Source organism: Xiphophorus maculatus, chromosome 15 (assembly GCF_002775205.1).
Source record: "Xiphophorus maculatus strain JP 163 A chromosome 15, X_maculatus-5.0-male, whole genome shotgun sequence".
In the NCBI taxonomy this organism is placed as follows: Eukaryota; Metazoa; Chordata; class Actinopteri; order Cyprinodontiformes; family Poeciliidae; genus Xiphophorus; species Xiphophorus maculatus.
In genome coordinates this window covers 23093005-23110973 of record NC_036457.1, presented here as the reverse complement: position 1 = coordinate 23110973, position 17969 = coordinate 23093005, and the positions used below count along the sequence as shown (strand labels likewise).

The window sequence follows — 17969 nt, the reverse complement described above, 5'->3', positions numbered from 1 at the left end:
TAACACCTAAAGTAGGGTGACCAAACGTCCGTATTTCCCGGGACATGTCCGTATTTCACGTCCTGTCCCGGGCGTCCCGGGTTTTTTTTAGAAAGTGAGGAAATGTCCTGTTTTTTTAAATTTCCTTCATTGGACCATTAAATTTACGGGCACTAGGGCACTGCGCTGCGTGCGACGTACTCCCTGAGCCGCATCAGTGCGAGCAGCCCTGTAAGCCAACAACATGCCAAAGCGCAAATGTATGGACTTTCCCCGCAACCACCCCCCCCCCGCTACAGGTTGTCCTGGTTTTCCCAATTGAAAATATGGTCACCCTAACCTAAAGACCAATGATACTCATGTGTTTTCCAAATAACTTTGTATTTGGAGAAAATTACACCTGATCATCTGGAAAAAAATACTAAAAAAAAAAACAAATGTGTACAAATTTTTATTCCAAACATTTTTTATTCCTTAAAAAAATCAAAAACACTGAAAAAAATCCTGACATAAAGGACCATAATTCATGCATGAAAGGGTTAATTGAATTTGTTTACCTTTTTGCAAATACCATATTTATTTGCTGCTGTTGTTTAATTCTTGGTCTCATTCAGGTGAGATAATCAGCAACCTAGGAGACCTGCAGAGCCTCAGCATAGACACAGCAGCAGCCAAAGAAAAGCAGCAGACGGAGGTCAAGCACATCCTTCAGCAGAAGCAGAGAGCTCTATCTGACCTGTTCAAGATGCTCTCTGAAATAGGTTTGTTTCCTTTTCATCGCTTTCTCTCAGCCTGTCTCACTTCTATTAGGTAGGTGCTTGACGCTGTCTCTGTCCCTGTTAGGCCTGTCGTACCGCAAAGGGCTGATATGGAACAGAACCGCTGACCCAGAAAGCACCCTCTGCATGCACCCGCTAGAGATGACCACTGCTCTCTCTGCTGTGAAGACCCAGGGCCAGCCTGAGCGTGTGTAAGCACAACTGATTCACAAAGACACACACAGCATGCCTAGAGGTGTTCCATTCTTTTGTCCAAGTTGCTCATTTTTCCCAAAACCTGATGCTGCAGGCTGTTTACAGAGTTACTGGGAGCCTGGGAAGGATGCCAGAAATACTTCTACCGTTCATGGGCCAGGAGGACGGCCCTGCTGACCGCTCTCCAGCACGCCTCAAAGGTGAGGCACACATCAAAAGTCTCAGCTTTGTCTGGGTTCATGGTAATGTGAGGACAGCCGATAAAATCAGCAGGTTTAACGGATTCTCAGATGTTTGGATGAAGCGGTTAGTCCACAGCTGAAACACAGCTGCACTGCTGTTTCAACAAAAACTACAAACTAATCCAGCTGTTGATGTAGCTGTGTTGATGTAGGTATGAAGTGTCTGGGAGAGCTGGCAGTAGAGGTTTTAATGACTGCCAAGGCTGAGCAAGACCTTTCAAGATCCTATGATCAAGATGCCAAAGGAATTGAAGAAAAAACAAGGGAGTCATACAGAACTGTGTTAGCTACAGATTGATGAAGCTAATGAGTCACACAAGGAAGCTGTGGGGATGAGTGGTGAGCTTAGGTCAGAAGTGAACGTTTGTGGGCAGTAGAGTGGTTACATACAAAAGAGCTCAGTTCTACAGATGGGAATTTTAAGGAAGCTGATGGAGAGAACAGAGACGGCCAGAGGGAGCCGTTCAGTTTTATACATCTCAACTTGAGAGCAAATGTTTCTGACACTAAGCAGTCTTGCAGATGAATCCTTATTAATACATCAGGTGTTTCTTTGAATGCAGAAACGCTTCCTAGTTTACTGAAAAAAGGTTGTTCATAACCCAAGACAGCTTTAGGCTGCTGGACATGTTCTTGTTAGACCAGCACTGATCTCCTGCTGTTGTCCTGTCTGTGTTGTGCATCTCCATGGTTACAGGAGCTTGGTGTTGGGAACATAGAGCGCTGCAGAGGTTTCTCCTCCCACCTGTTCAAGCTGCTGCTCAGACAGAGGCATCGACTGGCCCAGCTGACCCAACACTGGGTCTCCCTCAGGTGAGGCCTTGCTGAGCTGGAGTACCGTTGCATGGAAACAGGAAACACAGCACACCCACACATTCTGAGAGCATTCAGCAAGTCCAAGAAAAGGTCAAGTAAAGGTGGATAATATAAAACTCCAACTGCTCCAGACACACAAAAACATCACAAGGCGTCACAGGATTGACTGACCTCTGAAGGGTCAGGCTGATTCTCATCTTGAACCTTTGCTGAACAGGCAGACTTCCTCTCTGCTTCTTGCTGGTTATCAATCATGTTAAATTTGATTTCTATAACTGACTTCACTGTAATACACTGGGTTATGCAGCAGATAGTGGGATTAGTTCTGAGTTGATCTGGATCAGGCAGAGTCACATCAACAGAACCTAAAGAAGAGACATCAGCTTTAACTGTGGTTCTAGTTAAGCACGAAAGGCTGTATGTACCATAGAATATAGTCTGAACTTATACAAATACTAAGAACACAACATGATATGCAAAGAAAAAACCAACATAAAGTCTAGAATCAGTTCAACTCCAGGATGGTGCTGAACTGAAGTGTGTGGGTGGATTGAAGTGGTTCAGATCATCTTCTAATGAATGACAGAACAGACCAAAGAGACAATGTGCACATGACCACATGATGTACAGCAAGGTCAAGGTTATCCACTAGTCAAGGTGACAGATGTTTCACTCTCACCTGGTTAGGTTTAAAGTTCTGGTAAACTAACCAGTCCCCAGCAAACATCACACACACCAAGTACTGCTTGACTGGTTGAGTTCATTAGGTTTCCTGTTGACTCCTGCATCATGGATTGTTTTCATTTACACTGTCTCCTCCCACCCCCTCTCTCTTCCCTCTCCTTGGTCCAGGAAGCTAACTGCCAGCCTCCAGAACATACAGACCCACCTCCAGAGCCACAGTGAGGACGGGGGCTGCTACCTGCCCCCCCAGGACTCTCTGCAGGACTGGTTCAGAAGAGGCCGGGGGCTGGCAGCTCAGAGTGCCACGCTTCTGCAACAACTGTCCTGGCTGCTCCAGTGTTGTCCTGAAGAACCCCAGCAGAGGGAGCAGACGGGCGCCAGCAGCAGGCGCCACACCCTGATGTGCCCTTCCCCCCTGGCAGTGCAGCAGCAGCCCCCCGGCTGCCTGCTGAGGAGGGGAGACCCCGGCTGGACCCAGCTGCAGCAGCAGGTCGCTGCCATGCTGAAGGACAGTCAGAGTGTGAAGGAGCAGCTGGCCTCCTCTGGGTCCATCCTCTGCTCCTGGTACAGCATCATGCAGACACCTTCAGTCCCACCACTCTGACAAAAACTGAACACAGATCTGTTTCCTTTGGTTTTCCCCTCAGGAGCAGCTTTACCACCTGCTGTTCAGCCATGGAGCAGTTAGGGGGCGTGGCAGCCCAGATGAGTAGCATAGAGAGCTTGTTTTCCCCGCTAACCGGGGAGGGTGGGGCCAACACCCAGCCCGCCGTGACACAGAGTCTGAACTACGTCCGAGGACAGGTGGAGACGGCCATCACTGAGTTTACCAGCTGGAGGAGTCAGCTGCTGTCCCCGGGGCCTGAGCCCATCGGTCAGCACCCAACACACACACCTCACCAGCTTCTGCTCAGTCACACACACCTCACCTGCTTCTGCTCTCACACACACCTCATGTGCTTTTCCTGTCAGTCACACATAATGGCCTGTCGGCAGACTGGAATCCTCTCCTCTGGTTCTGTCTGCAGGTCAGCACTCTGCTTTCTGGAGCTTCTTCTCTGCTGAGCTGGAGGCCAACATCAGCGCCCTGCTGCATGCTGTCCAGAGACTGGTGAAGAGGAGGACGGCTGAGGATGAAGGACAGACACAGGAAGAGCCAAAGACAGGTGACCATGAAGTCTCTGGTCTCTGATGGACCTGAGACTGGGACCGGACTGGACCAGAGTGTCCAGGTCCAACCAGGCTCCAGGTCTGAATCTGGGATTAGACCAGAGCTTTGAGGCAAATCAGATCAATGTGTGGCGATTATGGAGCTCAGCACTTGGCATTGTAAATGTTGCAATGTTCTAATACTTTAAAGTTGTATTTGAAGTCGGATGAAACACACACACACACACACACACATATAAATCTGTCTTTTTTCTTGTTTGTGGTTCAGACGGAGCTGAGGAGAAGGAGGAGCCTGTAGAGGACCTGCTGAAGCCTGGTCACCTGACTCGGCTCTTGGAGGCGGAGCTTGAAGCTGAGGTGGAGGCTCTGTCTGTTGGCAGTGTGAGCGTTGCCGTGACGAAGCTGCTGGGCTGTGTGAGGAGACACAGAGACTCCTGTCCCCCTTCACAGCTTCAGGTACCCGCTGAGCGCTGCAACAGACAGGAAACAGAAAGGCTGATCAGAATCATCTGCTGTCTCTGGTTTCTGATGCCCATCTGGTTCTGGTACCAGATGGAACTTGTCAGCAGGTTCTGCTGGTGTCCTGATCCCTGTGCTTCCTGTGTTCCAGGAGGTGAACCGGGCCTGCAGGGCGCTGGTCCGGTTCCTGCCCCTGCTGGGGGTCTATTCAGACCTGGCCCGCTACTACCTCTCTGTGTCGCTCGCAGTCCACAGAAGCACAGGCAAGCTGCTGTCTGTGCTGTCCAGCATCTTCACCCAGCTGGCCCAGAAGGTGCAGTGGGCCCAGTGTGTGATGGAGCATTCAGCCAGTAGGAAGGGAGCTCGGCAGGAGAACTGACCCGCTGTGTTGGTGTCCCTGCAGGGGTTCTGTCTGCCTCAGGAGCTGATGCCTGGAGGCGACGCGGACGGAGCCACAGAGTTCCATGACTACGAGGGCGGAGGCATCGGAGACGGAGACGGCACCAAGGACGTCAGCGACAAGATCGAGAATGAAGACCAGGTGACGAGAAACTGAGTTCACATGGACAGTATGCTGGTCAGGAGCTGAACATGAACCCATGGGTGAAGCCATGGATTCATTTCCCATTAACATTAGTTTAACAGACACCATAAGAGCAAGATGATATCACTGAGATGATGTGGGACATTAGGCTCAACATCACCATGGATACAGCAGGAGGCTGTGTCTGTGGTACAGCCATGGATACTGGGCTGTACCTGAGAAACAGGAAGGCGAGGAAGAGGCAGCTGATGAAGATGAAGAAAAGGAGTGAAGGAGAATAGAGAAGCACGGGAAGAAAAAGATGACAAGGCTCCAGAAATCTTACCTGTATCCAGGGAAGATTAATCCATTTCACCCATTAATCAAAATTTTCTATTTTTAAAGATTTAATTTTAGGAAAATCAGGATCTATTTTTCACCAACAACTCCTTGTGTGTCTGTAGTTCAGAGTGATGTCAGCCCACTCAGGCCACCACCGTCTTTATAGCTTGTATTTATTTGGACTTTGAATTCAGGTCAGATCCCAGAAAAAATGACTGAATAGAAGCAAGTTTTTACAAATATTTTCTGTCATTTGAATTTATTTTTAAGAAAAGAAAGTGAGAGAAAAACAGATCATATCACACACTGTGTTCATCTGCTTTCACATCCTTCTGTCCTCTGATCAGTCCCAGGTTGGGATAGATTATTCATTCTCATCCTGAAGGATTCCCTTATTAACCTTTGACCTTAACTGTTCCAGATAGCTTATTGGTTATGTATCTGGGGGGAACCCATCCTGACAGCAGTGATGTTTATGGAAGCAATTTTTGGGAAATTTTCTGTTTTTGTTTTTGAGCTGCAATTCAGGTGACTGTGCTGCCTGAGGGGGGTCCCATCATGAGGCCCGGGCCCCATCGGGTCCCTGCAGGTTATCTGACGCTCCTGTTCCTGCAGGTGGAGGATTCCTTCCAGGAGGGAGCAGAGAAGGAGGAGCAGCAGAATTTGGAGAACATCAAGTCGGAGGACAACGGAATCGAAATGTCTGAAGACTTTGATGGACGAGTTCATGATGGGGACGAGAATGAAGGTGGTGAGTTGAACCTGGGAACAGATGTGTCCTCCAGGACATGTCTTTGGCCGTGGACATGCTGTGATTAACCCCCAGACCTCTCTGTGTGTTTATAGGTGAAGACAACGAGTCTGATGAAGAGGAGGAAGAGGAGCTGGACAAAAAGATGGGAGACCTGGGAGAAGGTCAGACAGACACTTTGGATGAGAGAATGTGGGGGGATGATGAAGAGGATGATGAAGAGGAAGGCAGTGAGAAGGAAGAGGAGTCTGGACAGGGCATGGACCAGGTATCCCAGCAGGTCTCAGGGTGTGTGTGAGACGGTGGTTCACACACCTTCATGTCCACGTTGTCCTCTGTCCTCCTGCAGGGCGAATCTGAGCTGGTGGCTAAAGAGGACAACCTGGACACAGCCGACTCCAACAGGGACAAGAAGAGTAAGGACCAGGATGAAGAGCAGCGTGAGGAGGAGACGGAGAAGATCCACGAGCAAGGAGACGAGGTGACCTCACATCCCCTCCAGCTGTTCACTACTTCCTGTTTCTGTTTGCCCTGTCGTCTCCATATCAGAACCGGAGAATCAGTTCGCCAGAAATATGATAAGATAAATCAGTTTGTTGTCTTCAAGATGGTAGCTGACAAAAACTTCAAGACATTTGTTAGAAGCCCAGAGGTCTCATCCTTTTTAAAAGCTCAGGATAATAACAGCAGTCCAAACTAACGTGTGTGTTCCTCCGGCTTCCAGAGAGAGTTTGATGAGAACGAGGTGGACCCGTACCACGGTCAGCAGGAGCAGAGACCAGAACCAGAGGCCATGGACCTGCCTGACGACCTCAACCTGGACCAGGAGGAAGAGGCTGGAGGAGATGATGATGAGGATGGTGATGGTGAGGAAGCTGGTGCTCAACGTCTAAATACATGAGTGTGTTGTCACTCCTCATGTTCTGATACTTTCTAACTTTTGACTGGATTTTGAATAATCTAGTCATAAGATTACAACTGGATGCTAATTATTAAAACTAAAACTTCAATTATCTGCAATTTCCTTTAGGAATCCAGATCAACAGATCTGTCTTATGGTTGTATTTAAAAATTCTCTTGTTTTGTTTCCCATTTATTAGAATCAGAATTTTATTCAGGACTTGGCTAGCTGAACACAATCTTCTAATATAAATAAAATAGTTCTAATACTATTTTAAGTTTTCCTTTTGTTTAATATGTAAGACTAAAAGCATTTTTCATTCCTAAATGTCCTGTTTCTACAAATAGTGAATGACTTATTGACTGTTTGGACTTTTCAGATGAAAACCCGCTAGATATTGATGACAAGGTCATGGAGGTGGAGCTGAAAGAGGAAGAACAGCGAGATGGAGAGGAAGAGGAGTCAGGAGAAACTGAGATGGAGAACCAGAGAGACGACGAACAGAACCAGGAACCCAAATCTGAGGAAGAGGATGAGAAAGGACATGAGAAACAGGAAGAGGCAGCTGATGAAGATGAAGAAGAAAAGGAGGGGAAGGAGAATAGAGAAGCACAGGAAGAAAAAGATAAGGCTGCTGGAGATGACAGCGGAGAGAAACCCAAGGTCTGAGTAGAAACAGAGTCGATGGTGTGACGGAACCAAGAGCTGCTAACAGCCTCGTTGTTTGGGTGTTTTGTTGGGACATCCAGCAGGAGGATGAAGCTGAGAGTGAGGATGATGAGCAGCCCAGCTCTGCTGAGAGGAAGGAGCACAGTGCAGATGGTCAGACTGGAGAGCAGAACATTCAGAGTGACTCCGCTGTGGAGCTGGCCGGCGCCGCTGCAGAGACAGATCAGGCTAAAGAGGTAACGTTCCACCCAGCTGCCCCCGACTGGGGCAAATCTCAACCTCGTTTAGCCACTCTGGTATACAACATGAAAACAGTCTGCACTCTGGTCAACTGGGCACTCAAATAATCAGCACACATGTTCATTTATTTAAAGTAAAACACATCTGGTTCTTCTACAGCTGATTGAGATTTCTGGCCTCTAAAATTCCTGATCCTCAGTAGAAGGCAGATGGATTCTCTACCTCAGATATCAATGTTTCTTAACTTGGTGTTAGCAACTGACTGAGAGGAGCACATGCTTAGTTTTTCAATAGGATCCAAGGCAGAAAATTAGCACAAACACCTTATCAAACTATCAACTATCAAACACGTCCCGGTTTGCAGCCTCAGCTTCCAGTCCACAAGGGGACATGGTCTCCTCTTCAAAGCTAAAAGTCAAATGTAAAGCTGCATGTCAGACAACCGAAACATCATCAGGCTGCATCAGGACTGAGGGATTAACAGTTTGAGAAATGTAGAGTGAACTTAAAGTGACACTAACACAGGCCTGCTTCTTTGGTTTTCCTGCTTGGTTTTTTGTTTCCCCCTCTAGGAGCATGGCAGTGGTGCAGCTGATGCCAGCCAATCAGAAGGCCACCAGTCCAAGCTGACAGCCAGGATGGCCTCTCAGAAGCAGACTCAGAGCCAGACTCAGGTACTGCTCTTTCATCCCACTCTGCTGTTCTCCATGTTTGTGTTCAGGTGGGACAATGTTCCTCCACTTCCTGTTTCAGAGCTTTAAGAGGAAACCGGGCCAAGCAGATAACGAGCGTTCGACAGGGGATTACAGCGAGCGCGTCAACAAGCGCCTGAGAACGGTCGAGAGCAGCCAGGAATGCTCTGAGAGCAGGCAGGCAGACAGCCAGCACGACTCAGACCTGTATGAACACATCCGACCTGGGGAGACGGCCTACGACTCCCAGACCTACGGTCAGTGATCACACACACACTCCCACACACACACAGCGCTCTGGAGCTCAGGAACCCTCTGATTCTTGCTTTCAGATGTCGCCAGTGCAGAGCAACAGAAGGCAGCAGGACCTTTGAAGGATCAGGATGAAGATGGAAATGATGATGTTGCCATGGAGACAGAGGACCAGGAGGAACAACTCCAGTCTGCTGATGTAGAGGAGCTGAAGCCGGAGCAGCTGGAGACCTCCAAGTTCTCCCAGAAAGGTTTCCGATTCCTCCTCATGAATATTGAGCTTGGTTCTGGTACCGATTCTGGTCCAGTTCTGGTCTGATTCTGATGTGGTTCTTGTTCTGGTTCTGGATCGGTCTGGTCCTGTCCGGTCCTTGTTCTGGTTCTGGTCCGGTCCAGTCCGGTTCAGTCTGGATGTGCGCTGCATCATCCAGAGATCAGAACCCATCCTGGTGTGATGGGATGGTTTCCCATGTTATTGTGCAGGTGTGGAGAGCGGAGAAGCTGAGCAGCAGAGGCAGGATGAGGAAGATGAGAGGCTGAAGGAGCGACAGCCTCCTGGAGAGGAAGAGAAATCCACCAGGAGCTCTGAATCCACCATTCACACGGCTCCTGCTGTCCTGCTGCTGTCTGAGCAGGTGGAGCCCTGACCGCTGCTTCCTGTCCAGAAGCATCAATGCCCCAAAATCTAATAACATCAGACAATACTGTAAGGAGTAGTTATTATTAACTGCAGATGTGTTTCTGTAGAAGACAGAGCGAGACCCAGAGGAGCTGAGGAGGGAGATGGAGCTGCAGCTGGAGGCCTGGCGTCAGCTGGCTCCAGGAACCCAGGAGGAGGTGAGACACTCTCAGCTGGCTGACCCCAGGATGCTACTAACGACGAGCATCCTGGGGTCAAGGGTTACACATCAACCACTGAGCATGTACACCTGACATGTACAAACAGGTGACAAAACCCCCACACCCTCTTCTCGTGTCAAGAATTAATCTGACAACAAGGTCACCAGTGAGCTGGACTCTGTTAGCATTTCAGGAAGCAGGAAGTTCAGATTAACTAGAGATTCTGGTGGTTTTATCACGTCCTCTAACTGGGAAGAGAGGAGAGTATTATTGAGTCCCAAGGGAAAATTGCTTATTAGTTGATAAGCTACTCCACTGAATGTTAATAATACAAATATAACTAATACAAACATAATACATAGAAATAAACATATAACATAATAACACAAGTATAACCATAATACAAATCTAATCATAAGCAATTCTTCAAGAGGGACTGCATCAATACACACATCATATGGTGTATTATATGTTTTTGACATGTCATCGATTGATTAAAGGAAGTAGGTTTTCAGGAAGCTTCTTACCATCAAACTGACACATTACATGTCACAGGCAAACGTTAGTGATTGGATAAAATTTCAAACCTGAACACAGTCCACGCCTCCAGGAATCAATCGTTTCTCAGCATGTGAGAGCCCAGAGCCTCTGGAGGAAGCAAAGTGTCTGATTTCTACCAGGCTAGTTCTGTTCTAATGCAGCGTGGCATCTGCGCAGCGTGGCGTTGGTGTTTGCTGCAGCTCAGACTCTCCCTTCTGCTCTGTTGGTTCCAGGAGGCTGCAGCAGCTTCCATGTGGCTCCAGTACCAGGCCCTGACCTCTGCCCTCTCCCAGCAGCTGTGTGAGCAGCTGCGCCTCATCCTGGAGCCCACGCAGGCTGCCAAGCTCCGGTCAGTACACACACTCTGCATGGATGTGTTGTCTCCCTGCTGAGCTAGAACCCTGAGATGACCATGTGTTGGTGATGGGTATGTGTGTGTGTGTGTTTTCTTGTGACTGCTCCTCAGTGGGGATTACCGCACAGGGAAGCGGCTGAACATGAGGAAGGTGATCCCTTACATCGCCAGTCAGTTCAGAAAGGACAAGATCTGGCTGAGGAGGACCAAGCCCAGCAAGAGAGAGTACCAGATCTGTCTAGCAGTGGATGACTCCTCCAGCATGGTTGACAACCACTCTAAACAGGTACATCACCTCGACTGCAGACGTGACTTTAACGGAGCTCACAACTTTTTGTTGCTGGGAAAAAAAACTTCTTCATTAGGAAGGAGGCTCAAAGTGTCTTCTGTCCCTGAACCCAAAACGGTCCAATCATTTGACAGCGTCGTGTAAACCCTGACTCTCTGTGCTTCCTCTGTGTGTTCCAGCTGGCGTTCGAGTCCCTGTCAGTGATCATCAATGCTCTCACTCTGCTGGAGGTCGGCCAGGTGTCTGTGTGCAGGTGAGAGCACTGGGATAAACCCACAGAACTGCAGTCGGTTTATCTGAAGGAAGAAATGAAACGAATGTTTTGGTTCGATGTAAACGTGAAGCTGATAACAGTCTTGTCTCCTCCTCCTGTGTGTAGTTTTGGGGAGCAGATGCAGCTGCTGCATCCCTTCCAGCAGCAGTTTAACGATGAGTCGGGGGCTCGCATTCTGCGCCTCTGTCAGTTCCAACAGAAGAAGACCAGGATAGCTCAGGTAGGAATTTCCCCAGCGGCTCTGAGGATTGCTCACAGTCTTGTGTTTTTGCTGCTGGAACAGAGCCTGTGCTGGAGGTCAGCTGCTCTGACCTCTGGGACAGCAGCCTGACTGGTTCTCTGTTCTCTTCTGCAGTTTCTGGAAACGTCTACTAAGATGTTTCTCTCAGCACGACAGCAAATTCCAGGATCTCTGAGCTCAGGTAAACCAGCATCACACTGCTGGACCGGTCATTACTGAATAATATGAAAAATAATAATAATAACTAGAACATTTCTGAAGAAATTTAAACTGGGCCTGCCAAAGTGTGCCTGTCGGTTGGCACACTTCGTGGGCGTTCTGATGCTACAAATTAGCATCAATGCTAAAGTAAGCCACAATGTACTCAATAGCATGTGGAGAGTCACAAGCATGTTGAGTAACATGGACTTATGCTATTCAGTATGTTGAAATTAGTGTACAAGTTAAAATGAGCCAAATTGCTAACATTAGCCAAAATGCTGTCAGTGGCATGTGGAACATCACTCCATTCAGTGTACTAAGCGTGGCTAATAAATAAGGAAAATAGCTAAAAGCTTTTCTTTTAGTGAAAAGGCTAATGCTAATGGGGGGCAGTGAAATGCTAAGGTTTGTGCTGAAGTTAATTCACTATCATGCGCAGCAGGGAAGTGCAATAACCTGAGAGAAAAAGAGTAAAGGCAGTACTATCCTGAGAGGAATATTTAGGCTTTTATTTTGAAATTCCGTTACAAAACTTAACACTCTGTTCCTGTCGCTCCCCGTGATTAAACTCATAATTATAAATTACAATAAAACTGAAAAGAGAGATCTAACTTCTATCATGAATATAGATCAGTAAAACCCTCCAAATTACAATGAAATACTTTTACTTCTGGTGGCGCCAGAAGTGAGACCCATAATCGTTTCCCCAGTAAACCTCCCAGGAATAAGGTGGATAGAATATTCTGTTCCAATGGCATCAATGACATCAGCAGTGATGACATCACTCTATGATACCACAAAGGAATCTCTCTCTTGAATGTAGCTCGCAGACAGCGTTTTCTCAGACCTGTTCCTCAGTTCTATCGCGACAGATCACTCTTCAGAGCAAGTTCGAAATTAATCAAAACAAGCGGGATATCGATTCCAGATATTACACGCCTTTCAGAGAAGGAAGAAATTACCAGAACATCGACATGAAGCAACAACAGATTGCTTGTGAACATGAAGCTTTTCCAGCTGAGCTTTCATGGGTCGACATTATGGACCTGAACATCCAAGTCGACTACGACGCTGTCATTTTCCCTTTCGAAGAAGACATAGACAGCCCCATTGAGCCGGAAGATGAATCACCAGAGATCCAGGGGGAGTCGAGTCCTTCCGGCGACTTGGAGATTCCAACATCACTGGAAGTCAAGCAGGAAACAACTCCCTCTGCTGGCTTCGAGATTACCCCCTCAGTGGAAGTCATGGAAGAGCCTAGCCAACACATCCATGATCTTACAAAGCAGGTAGACGATCTTAAAAAACAATTGCAGAGTAAGGTTTTTGATCTCCATGAGGAAAGAGAGCAAAGGATTGCATACCAGGCTGAAGTCAAATCACAGCAGGAGGAGATTCAAAAACTGCAAAAAATGTTAGAAAAAGAACGTCACCTGCGAGTCAAACCTGAACATGGAAGAAACGTACCAGAGATTCCAAATGTACCAAAGGTTTCTTGCTCTTCCAAAGTTACAGCCGACAAGAGCATTCTTCAGCAGCTGGAGTACTTCAAGAGGGAGGCTGAAAAATACGCCTCCCGCAACAAAGGTCTGGTAGAAGTAATGGTTGAAGAGTACAGAGTGAGACTTAAATATGAGGAGCAGCTCAAACGTCACACCGAGCAAGCTTCCAAATTCAGAGAACAGGAGGAAACAGTGAAATCTCTGCAGGGTCAGGTTGCAGACCTGAAGGTAAAGTTGAAACTTGCTCTGGAAAATAACCATCCTAGAGTCTCCACCCAACCAGAGCCCCCCCTGCAAACAGAGCAAAGACAGACCTTCAAGCCACCAGGGGTCTCCATGCATAGCCTGGCTTGGCCTTTGCACACATTCACTCCTAGGCTGCAAACAGAGGAGTCCAAGCAAAGCCAAATCTCCACACAAACTGGGAGGTCCGAGGAAAGACAGACATCCATGCGACCAATGGAGGGCCTTCGTGTTGGCATTGGCAAGAAGGCCAATCTCTGTCCGGCTCGTCCTTTACGTCGACCCACACCCAAGTGGCACTGACCTAGGTCACTATCCAAACCCAGGTTTTGCTAACACTTGGCATTAATTACTTGATTAATTGGTCTCTCTAATTTGTCCTAAGGTGTGAATGTGTGTGTGCAAGGATAAGTGTGTTAGATGATGGATGGATGAATATTTGTTAAAAGTGTCTGACAGTAGAATATGAAACAGAGAATCTGTGAAAATCCATCTAGCTCTGCTACTGTCCAGAAACAACCAATCAGAACCAAAAGACAAACATTTGGTTCTGATTGGTTTCTAATGCTCTGAATGTGTCTCAGTACATTCAACACATTAGACTACTAGTGTACTGCAGCTACGTAATTGGCAGAGAAACACCCTAATATTATATCATCATTGGTTATTTGTAGAATGATTTAGAAAACAAAATGCTGTACAAGTTTGTCAAAACTATTCGACACATATTAGAACTTAGCATTGATTTCCTTCATTTTAGTAGCTGCGATTTTGCCTAATCCACACATTTACCTTAACCTTAAACAATACTAGTCTATTCCTAACCCTTTCTAAACCTTAATTAGCATCTTACCTCTAAACATTAAACAAAGCAATGAGTCCATCATATTAGAACCACACTTTGGTCCTAATATGATGGAACTAATCTAATGTGACACTGGACATATAATGGTGCGTTCACACCAAATGCGTTTTGAGCGTCAGGCGCAGCTGGTTTGCATTCAAAGTCTATGTGGAGGCGCGTCGAGGGCCGTCGCGGCGCTTTGAGCCTCTAGCGCGGCGCAATTTGAACCATTTGGAGCTTTTGACACATCAAGCACATCCAACGCTCCACATAGACCTTGAATGTAAACCAGACTCACCTGACGCTTAAAACATGTTTGATGTGAATGCACCAGTAGAATATTCAGTTCCACTGGTAATGATGACATCAGCAGTGATGACATCACTCTTTGATGCATCAAATGAATCTCTTTCTTGAGTGTAGCACACAGTCTGTTTTTTTCAGACCTGTTCCTGTTTCAGACTTATAAGTTCTAAGTTATGAATCTTCTCCAGGAGCATTGTTAAAATGATTTGAAGGCACAGAATTAGAGAGACTCACCTGGTATAAAGTTCATTTTTCAGTACTGGAATTACATTTATTGATTTTATCAAAGCATGTCATGAATATGTGTGCATGTACTCCATCTTAAGTCCAGAGCTTACTAGTGTTTTATTGCTTTTGCCACCACTAGATGATATGCATATAAAATATAACATAAACAGCACCATTCAGAGATGCAATGAATTTATAGCAGTTGTTCCACAATGTCTGTAGTTCTGACATTCTGCCATCACTGTGGTTCTTAAGAGCAGCTCAGACTGGCAGACTAAATCCTATGTCTATTTTGAGTCAGTTAGACTTTTGTTTTGAGTTGAATTTGGCTCGTTTTTTGTTAATTATGTCGCCACAGTTACTCGAAATACCAACAGAAGTAATAGCTCCCCTCAAGGGATTGAGCCGCATGTTTTGATATATATATTGTGAGGGAGCCACGCAGCGGTACGAGCCACATTAGTGGTAGTAGGAAGCGACAGTTATTTTGAGGTGTAGAACAATAGGTGCCTGCCATAGCAATGTATCTCTATACATTGCTATTCGCCCTTCTTGAAACCCAAGGTCACCTTACATAATGTAACATAAAAACAAACACCAAATTAAAATATATAGTAAAAATTGAGTATGAAACAAGATTTATTAAGACAATGCAATTGCAATCAAAGAGCATAAGCTGCTTGAAACAGATGGGTTTGAGTTTGGACTTGAAGTGTGGAAAAGAGTCGATGTTACGGAGATCAGGTGGGAGCAGAGCGGCTGAATGCTCAGGGGGACGAACAGAAGAACAGGATCTGAGGGCACCAGGGGTGTAGCCATGTGAAGGAGGTCCAAAAGATGGAGGGGAAAGGTTGTGAACTGCTTTGACAGTAAGGAGGAAAATTTTATAGTTGATGCGATATGAGATGGGAATCCAATGGAGCTGTTGTAGAACATCATAACATCATATCCATTCAGTAATAAAAGAGATGGCTGAGAATGGAACAGTTCTTCACTGATGCCTTTCAGGATGAAGGTCTTGAGTTCAAATCGTTCCCATGTTAATAAAAGTATTATAAAGATAAATAATTCCCCACAGCTGAATCACCCTAAAATGTCCAACCAACCCAGGACAAGACCTGTCCACTAATAATAATAATATGAGATAATATTCAACAACCTGATGGTAATAAAAGCCTGATTCACGCTTTGTGACAGCTGCTGACTTGAAGTGAGACGGTGTGTCAGGACTGTGTTTGATAAAGGCTGGACAAAGTGTTGCTCTGCACTGCAGAGTGATCAGCTTCTGTGGGCAGAAATCATGACTCATACTCTGACTCCTGATGACCCTCAGAGACGGCCCAGCTGCTGCTCATCGTGTCTGACGGCAGGGGATTGTTCCTGGAGGGCAAGGAGCGCGTGGTGACAGCGGTGCAGGCAGCACGCACAGCTAACATCTTTGTGATCTTCGTGGTTCTGGACAACCCCAACACCCGGGTGAGAGCATGACAGCTGACCCTTCTGTCCTCTGTAGAATGAATACTAACCCTGTGCTGCGCTGCAGGACTCCATCCTGGACATCAAGGTGCCCATCTTCAAAGGGCCAGGAGAGCTGCCAGAGATCCGCTCCTACATGGACGAGTTCCCCTTCCCCTTCTACGTCATCCTGCGGGACGTCAACGCCCTGCCGGAGACGCTGAGCGACGCGCTGAGGCAGTGGTTTGAGCTCATCACAGCTGCTGACCAATAGGCAGGCCAGAAGCAACGGCTAACTGCTGGAACCTGCAGAGCAGGCTCTCTGACCTTGTGCCTTCAGCCTGTTGTTTTCCCCAGTGTGACAGCAGGCTGTTAGTCTGATAATGTTTCATGTTAGAATCTTCAACATCTAACATGAAACATTTTGAGCAAAGATGGAACCACTATTCTGAAGACGACAGACTCGAATGTGTTAGACTGGGTCAAGCTGCTGTGTGGACGGGACTGTCCATGTCTTCACTGGGTCACAGTATGTGGGGACGGAGGGTCAGGGGACCTAATCATGTGCCTTGGGGAACCCCATCAGGATGCTCAAGCTTTAATTTAAACACTTCGTTCAGCTATTGTGTGGAAGTAAAGCCTCATGCTGACAGGACAAATGTGAGACGTTTCTGATGTGTACATGAGCAGAAATATTGAAGTTTTATGTATTTACCTGCTAATGTGAATGATGTAAAGATCTGAGGTTTTCAGGTTGTGCCACATTTCTCTCACCTGGCAGAAGAGCAAAACAACTCTGCTCCATGTTGGCAGATCACTATTTTACTATTAATTTAATCGATCATAATAAAGTTTTATGGAAAGAACATGAATTTGGTTAAACTATAAATTTGTCCTCAAAAAAGCTAAAACTGATTCCTCACTTCTACCTGCATGTCTGAGGAAATCTAAATGTTTTCTGGTCAGTGTTGATCTCATAAGAACAATTAACTCATTAATGATTTTTGTTCAGTGTCTCTAACTGTTAATTATATGTATACATGGCTCATTCTGTTGCACAGAGGCAATGAATCCCAGCAGACATCAAAACTGTTCAAATTCTACAAATAATCACCAATCTGTTCCATTTCTGCCAAATTAAAATTAATCTATGAACTGAAGGTCTGCTTGAGCTTAGTGATGGATTGATAGGCAGATAGAATGTCAATCCTGTAGTTCAGCCCTGATCTGAGTTTTCTTCAACAGAGGATTTCTCAACACTCTCCAAGGTAACTATGGGAAAGAAGGCGTCAAGTCTCAAGTCATTAGATGCACTCATTCATTTATGTGATTAATTAATTTGTTGCCATGTTATGAAGGAGAAATGATTATTTCAGGTAACTGGCAAATAAAGAGCAAATTTATAAATTCTTGATAAAATCCCATGGGGTGATGAACAGTACATAGTGTGAGCTTCAGACTGAAACATTTGTTCCTCTATGATGATTCTAAAAGCATTTCTGTTTCTTCTCTGAAAAGAGAGGAATCATGTTCTCATACGTCTCAGAATCATTTTAAGGCATTTAACACGAATGCTAGAATTTATTATTTTAGACCAATAAACGACATTCATGATAAAAATATAAGCGTAACCAGAGGTAACTAAGGTGAGTTCAAGAACATTTTCAGGGCACTTTAATTCATAGGTTATGTTGGTTTTTTGTTTGTTTCTTTTTTCAGAAATATTTATCTTGACGATCACCATCATTATTATTGATCTATTCTTGTATATAAAAGCCGTTTAACCCATTTTCAAAACTGTTTCAACATGTAGTGTGCCTTTTTATTGAAATCCCAGTTTAGTATGTTGCAATGCAAGAAGGTCAATACAGGCTGGCTGGAGGTCAGTTGATGTCCAGTCCTCTGCTCCACCCCTTACCTCTGTAATCATGACCTTCGTGATGCTTCAAAACTTCTT

General features: G+C 46.0%; 1 protein-coding gene across 2 annotated transcripts in view; it reads left to right on the top strand.

Annotated features, from left to right (window-relative positions):
- The window catches only part of mdn1 (midasin AAA ATPase 1), a 55411-nt gene extending 38527 nt beyond the window's left edge, over window positions 1-16884 (top strand). Inside the window, exons 75-102 of one of the 2 annotated variants that reach the window (XM_023347220.1) lie at window positions 594-740; window positions 823-949; window positions 1048-1153; window positions 1893-2008; window positions 2864-3259; window positions 3343-3569; window positions 3724-3861; window positions 4134-4321; window positions 4476-4637; window positions 4728-4865; window positions 5805-5937; window positions 6036-6208; window positions 6290-6421; window positions 6665-6806; window positions 7221-7504; window positions 7591-7746; window positions 8323-8424; window positions 8504-8699; window positions 8775-8945; window positions 9178-9329; window positions 9442-9531; window positions 10308-10423; window positions 10541-10715; window positions 10898-10971; window positions 11098-11212; window positions 11348-11414; window positions 15891-16033; window positions 16101-16884. In XM_023347220.1, coding sequence (XP_023202988.1) covers window positions 594-740; window positions 823-949; window positions 1048-1153; window positions 1893-2008; window positions 2864-3259; window positions 3343-3569; window positions 3724-3861; window positions 4134-4321; window positions 4476-4637; window positions 4728-4865; window positions 5805-5937; window positions 6036-6208; window positions 6290-6421; window positions 6665-6806; window positions 7221-7504; window positions 7591-7746; window positions 8323-8424; window positions 8504-8699; window positions 8775-8945; window positions 9178-9329; window positions 9442-9531; window positions 10308-10423; window positions 10541-10715; window positions 10898-10971; window positions 11098-11212; window positions 11348-11414; window positions 15891-16033; window positions 16101-16286 — 4352 coding nt within the window. In that variant the 3' untranslated portion in view covers window positions 16287-16884. Of the gene's footprint in view, window positions 1-593; window positions 741-822; window positions 950-1047; window positions 1154-1892; window positions 2009-2863; window positions 3260-3342; window positions 3570-3723; window positions 3862-4133; window positions 4322-4475; window positions 4638-4727; window positions 4866-5804; window positions 5941-6035; window positions 6209-6289; window positions 6422-6664; window positions 6807-7220; window positions 7505-7590; window positions 7747-8322; window positions 8425-8503; window positions 8700-8774; window positions 8946-9177; window positions 9330-9441; window positions 9532-10307; window positions 10424-10540; window positions 10716-10897; window positions 10972-11097; window positions 11213-11347; window positions 11415-15890; window positions 16034-16100 lie in introns of both variants that reach the window. The other variant, XM_023347219.1, reaches the window with a different exon arrangement.
- The last annotated feature ends 1085 nt before the right edge of the window (window positions 16885-17969 follow it).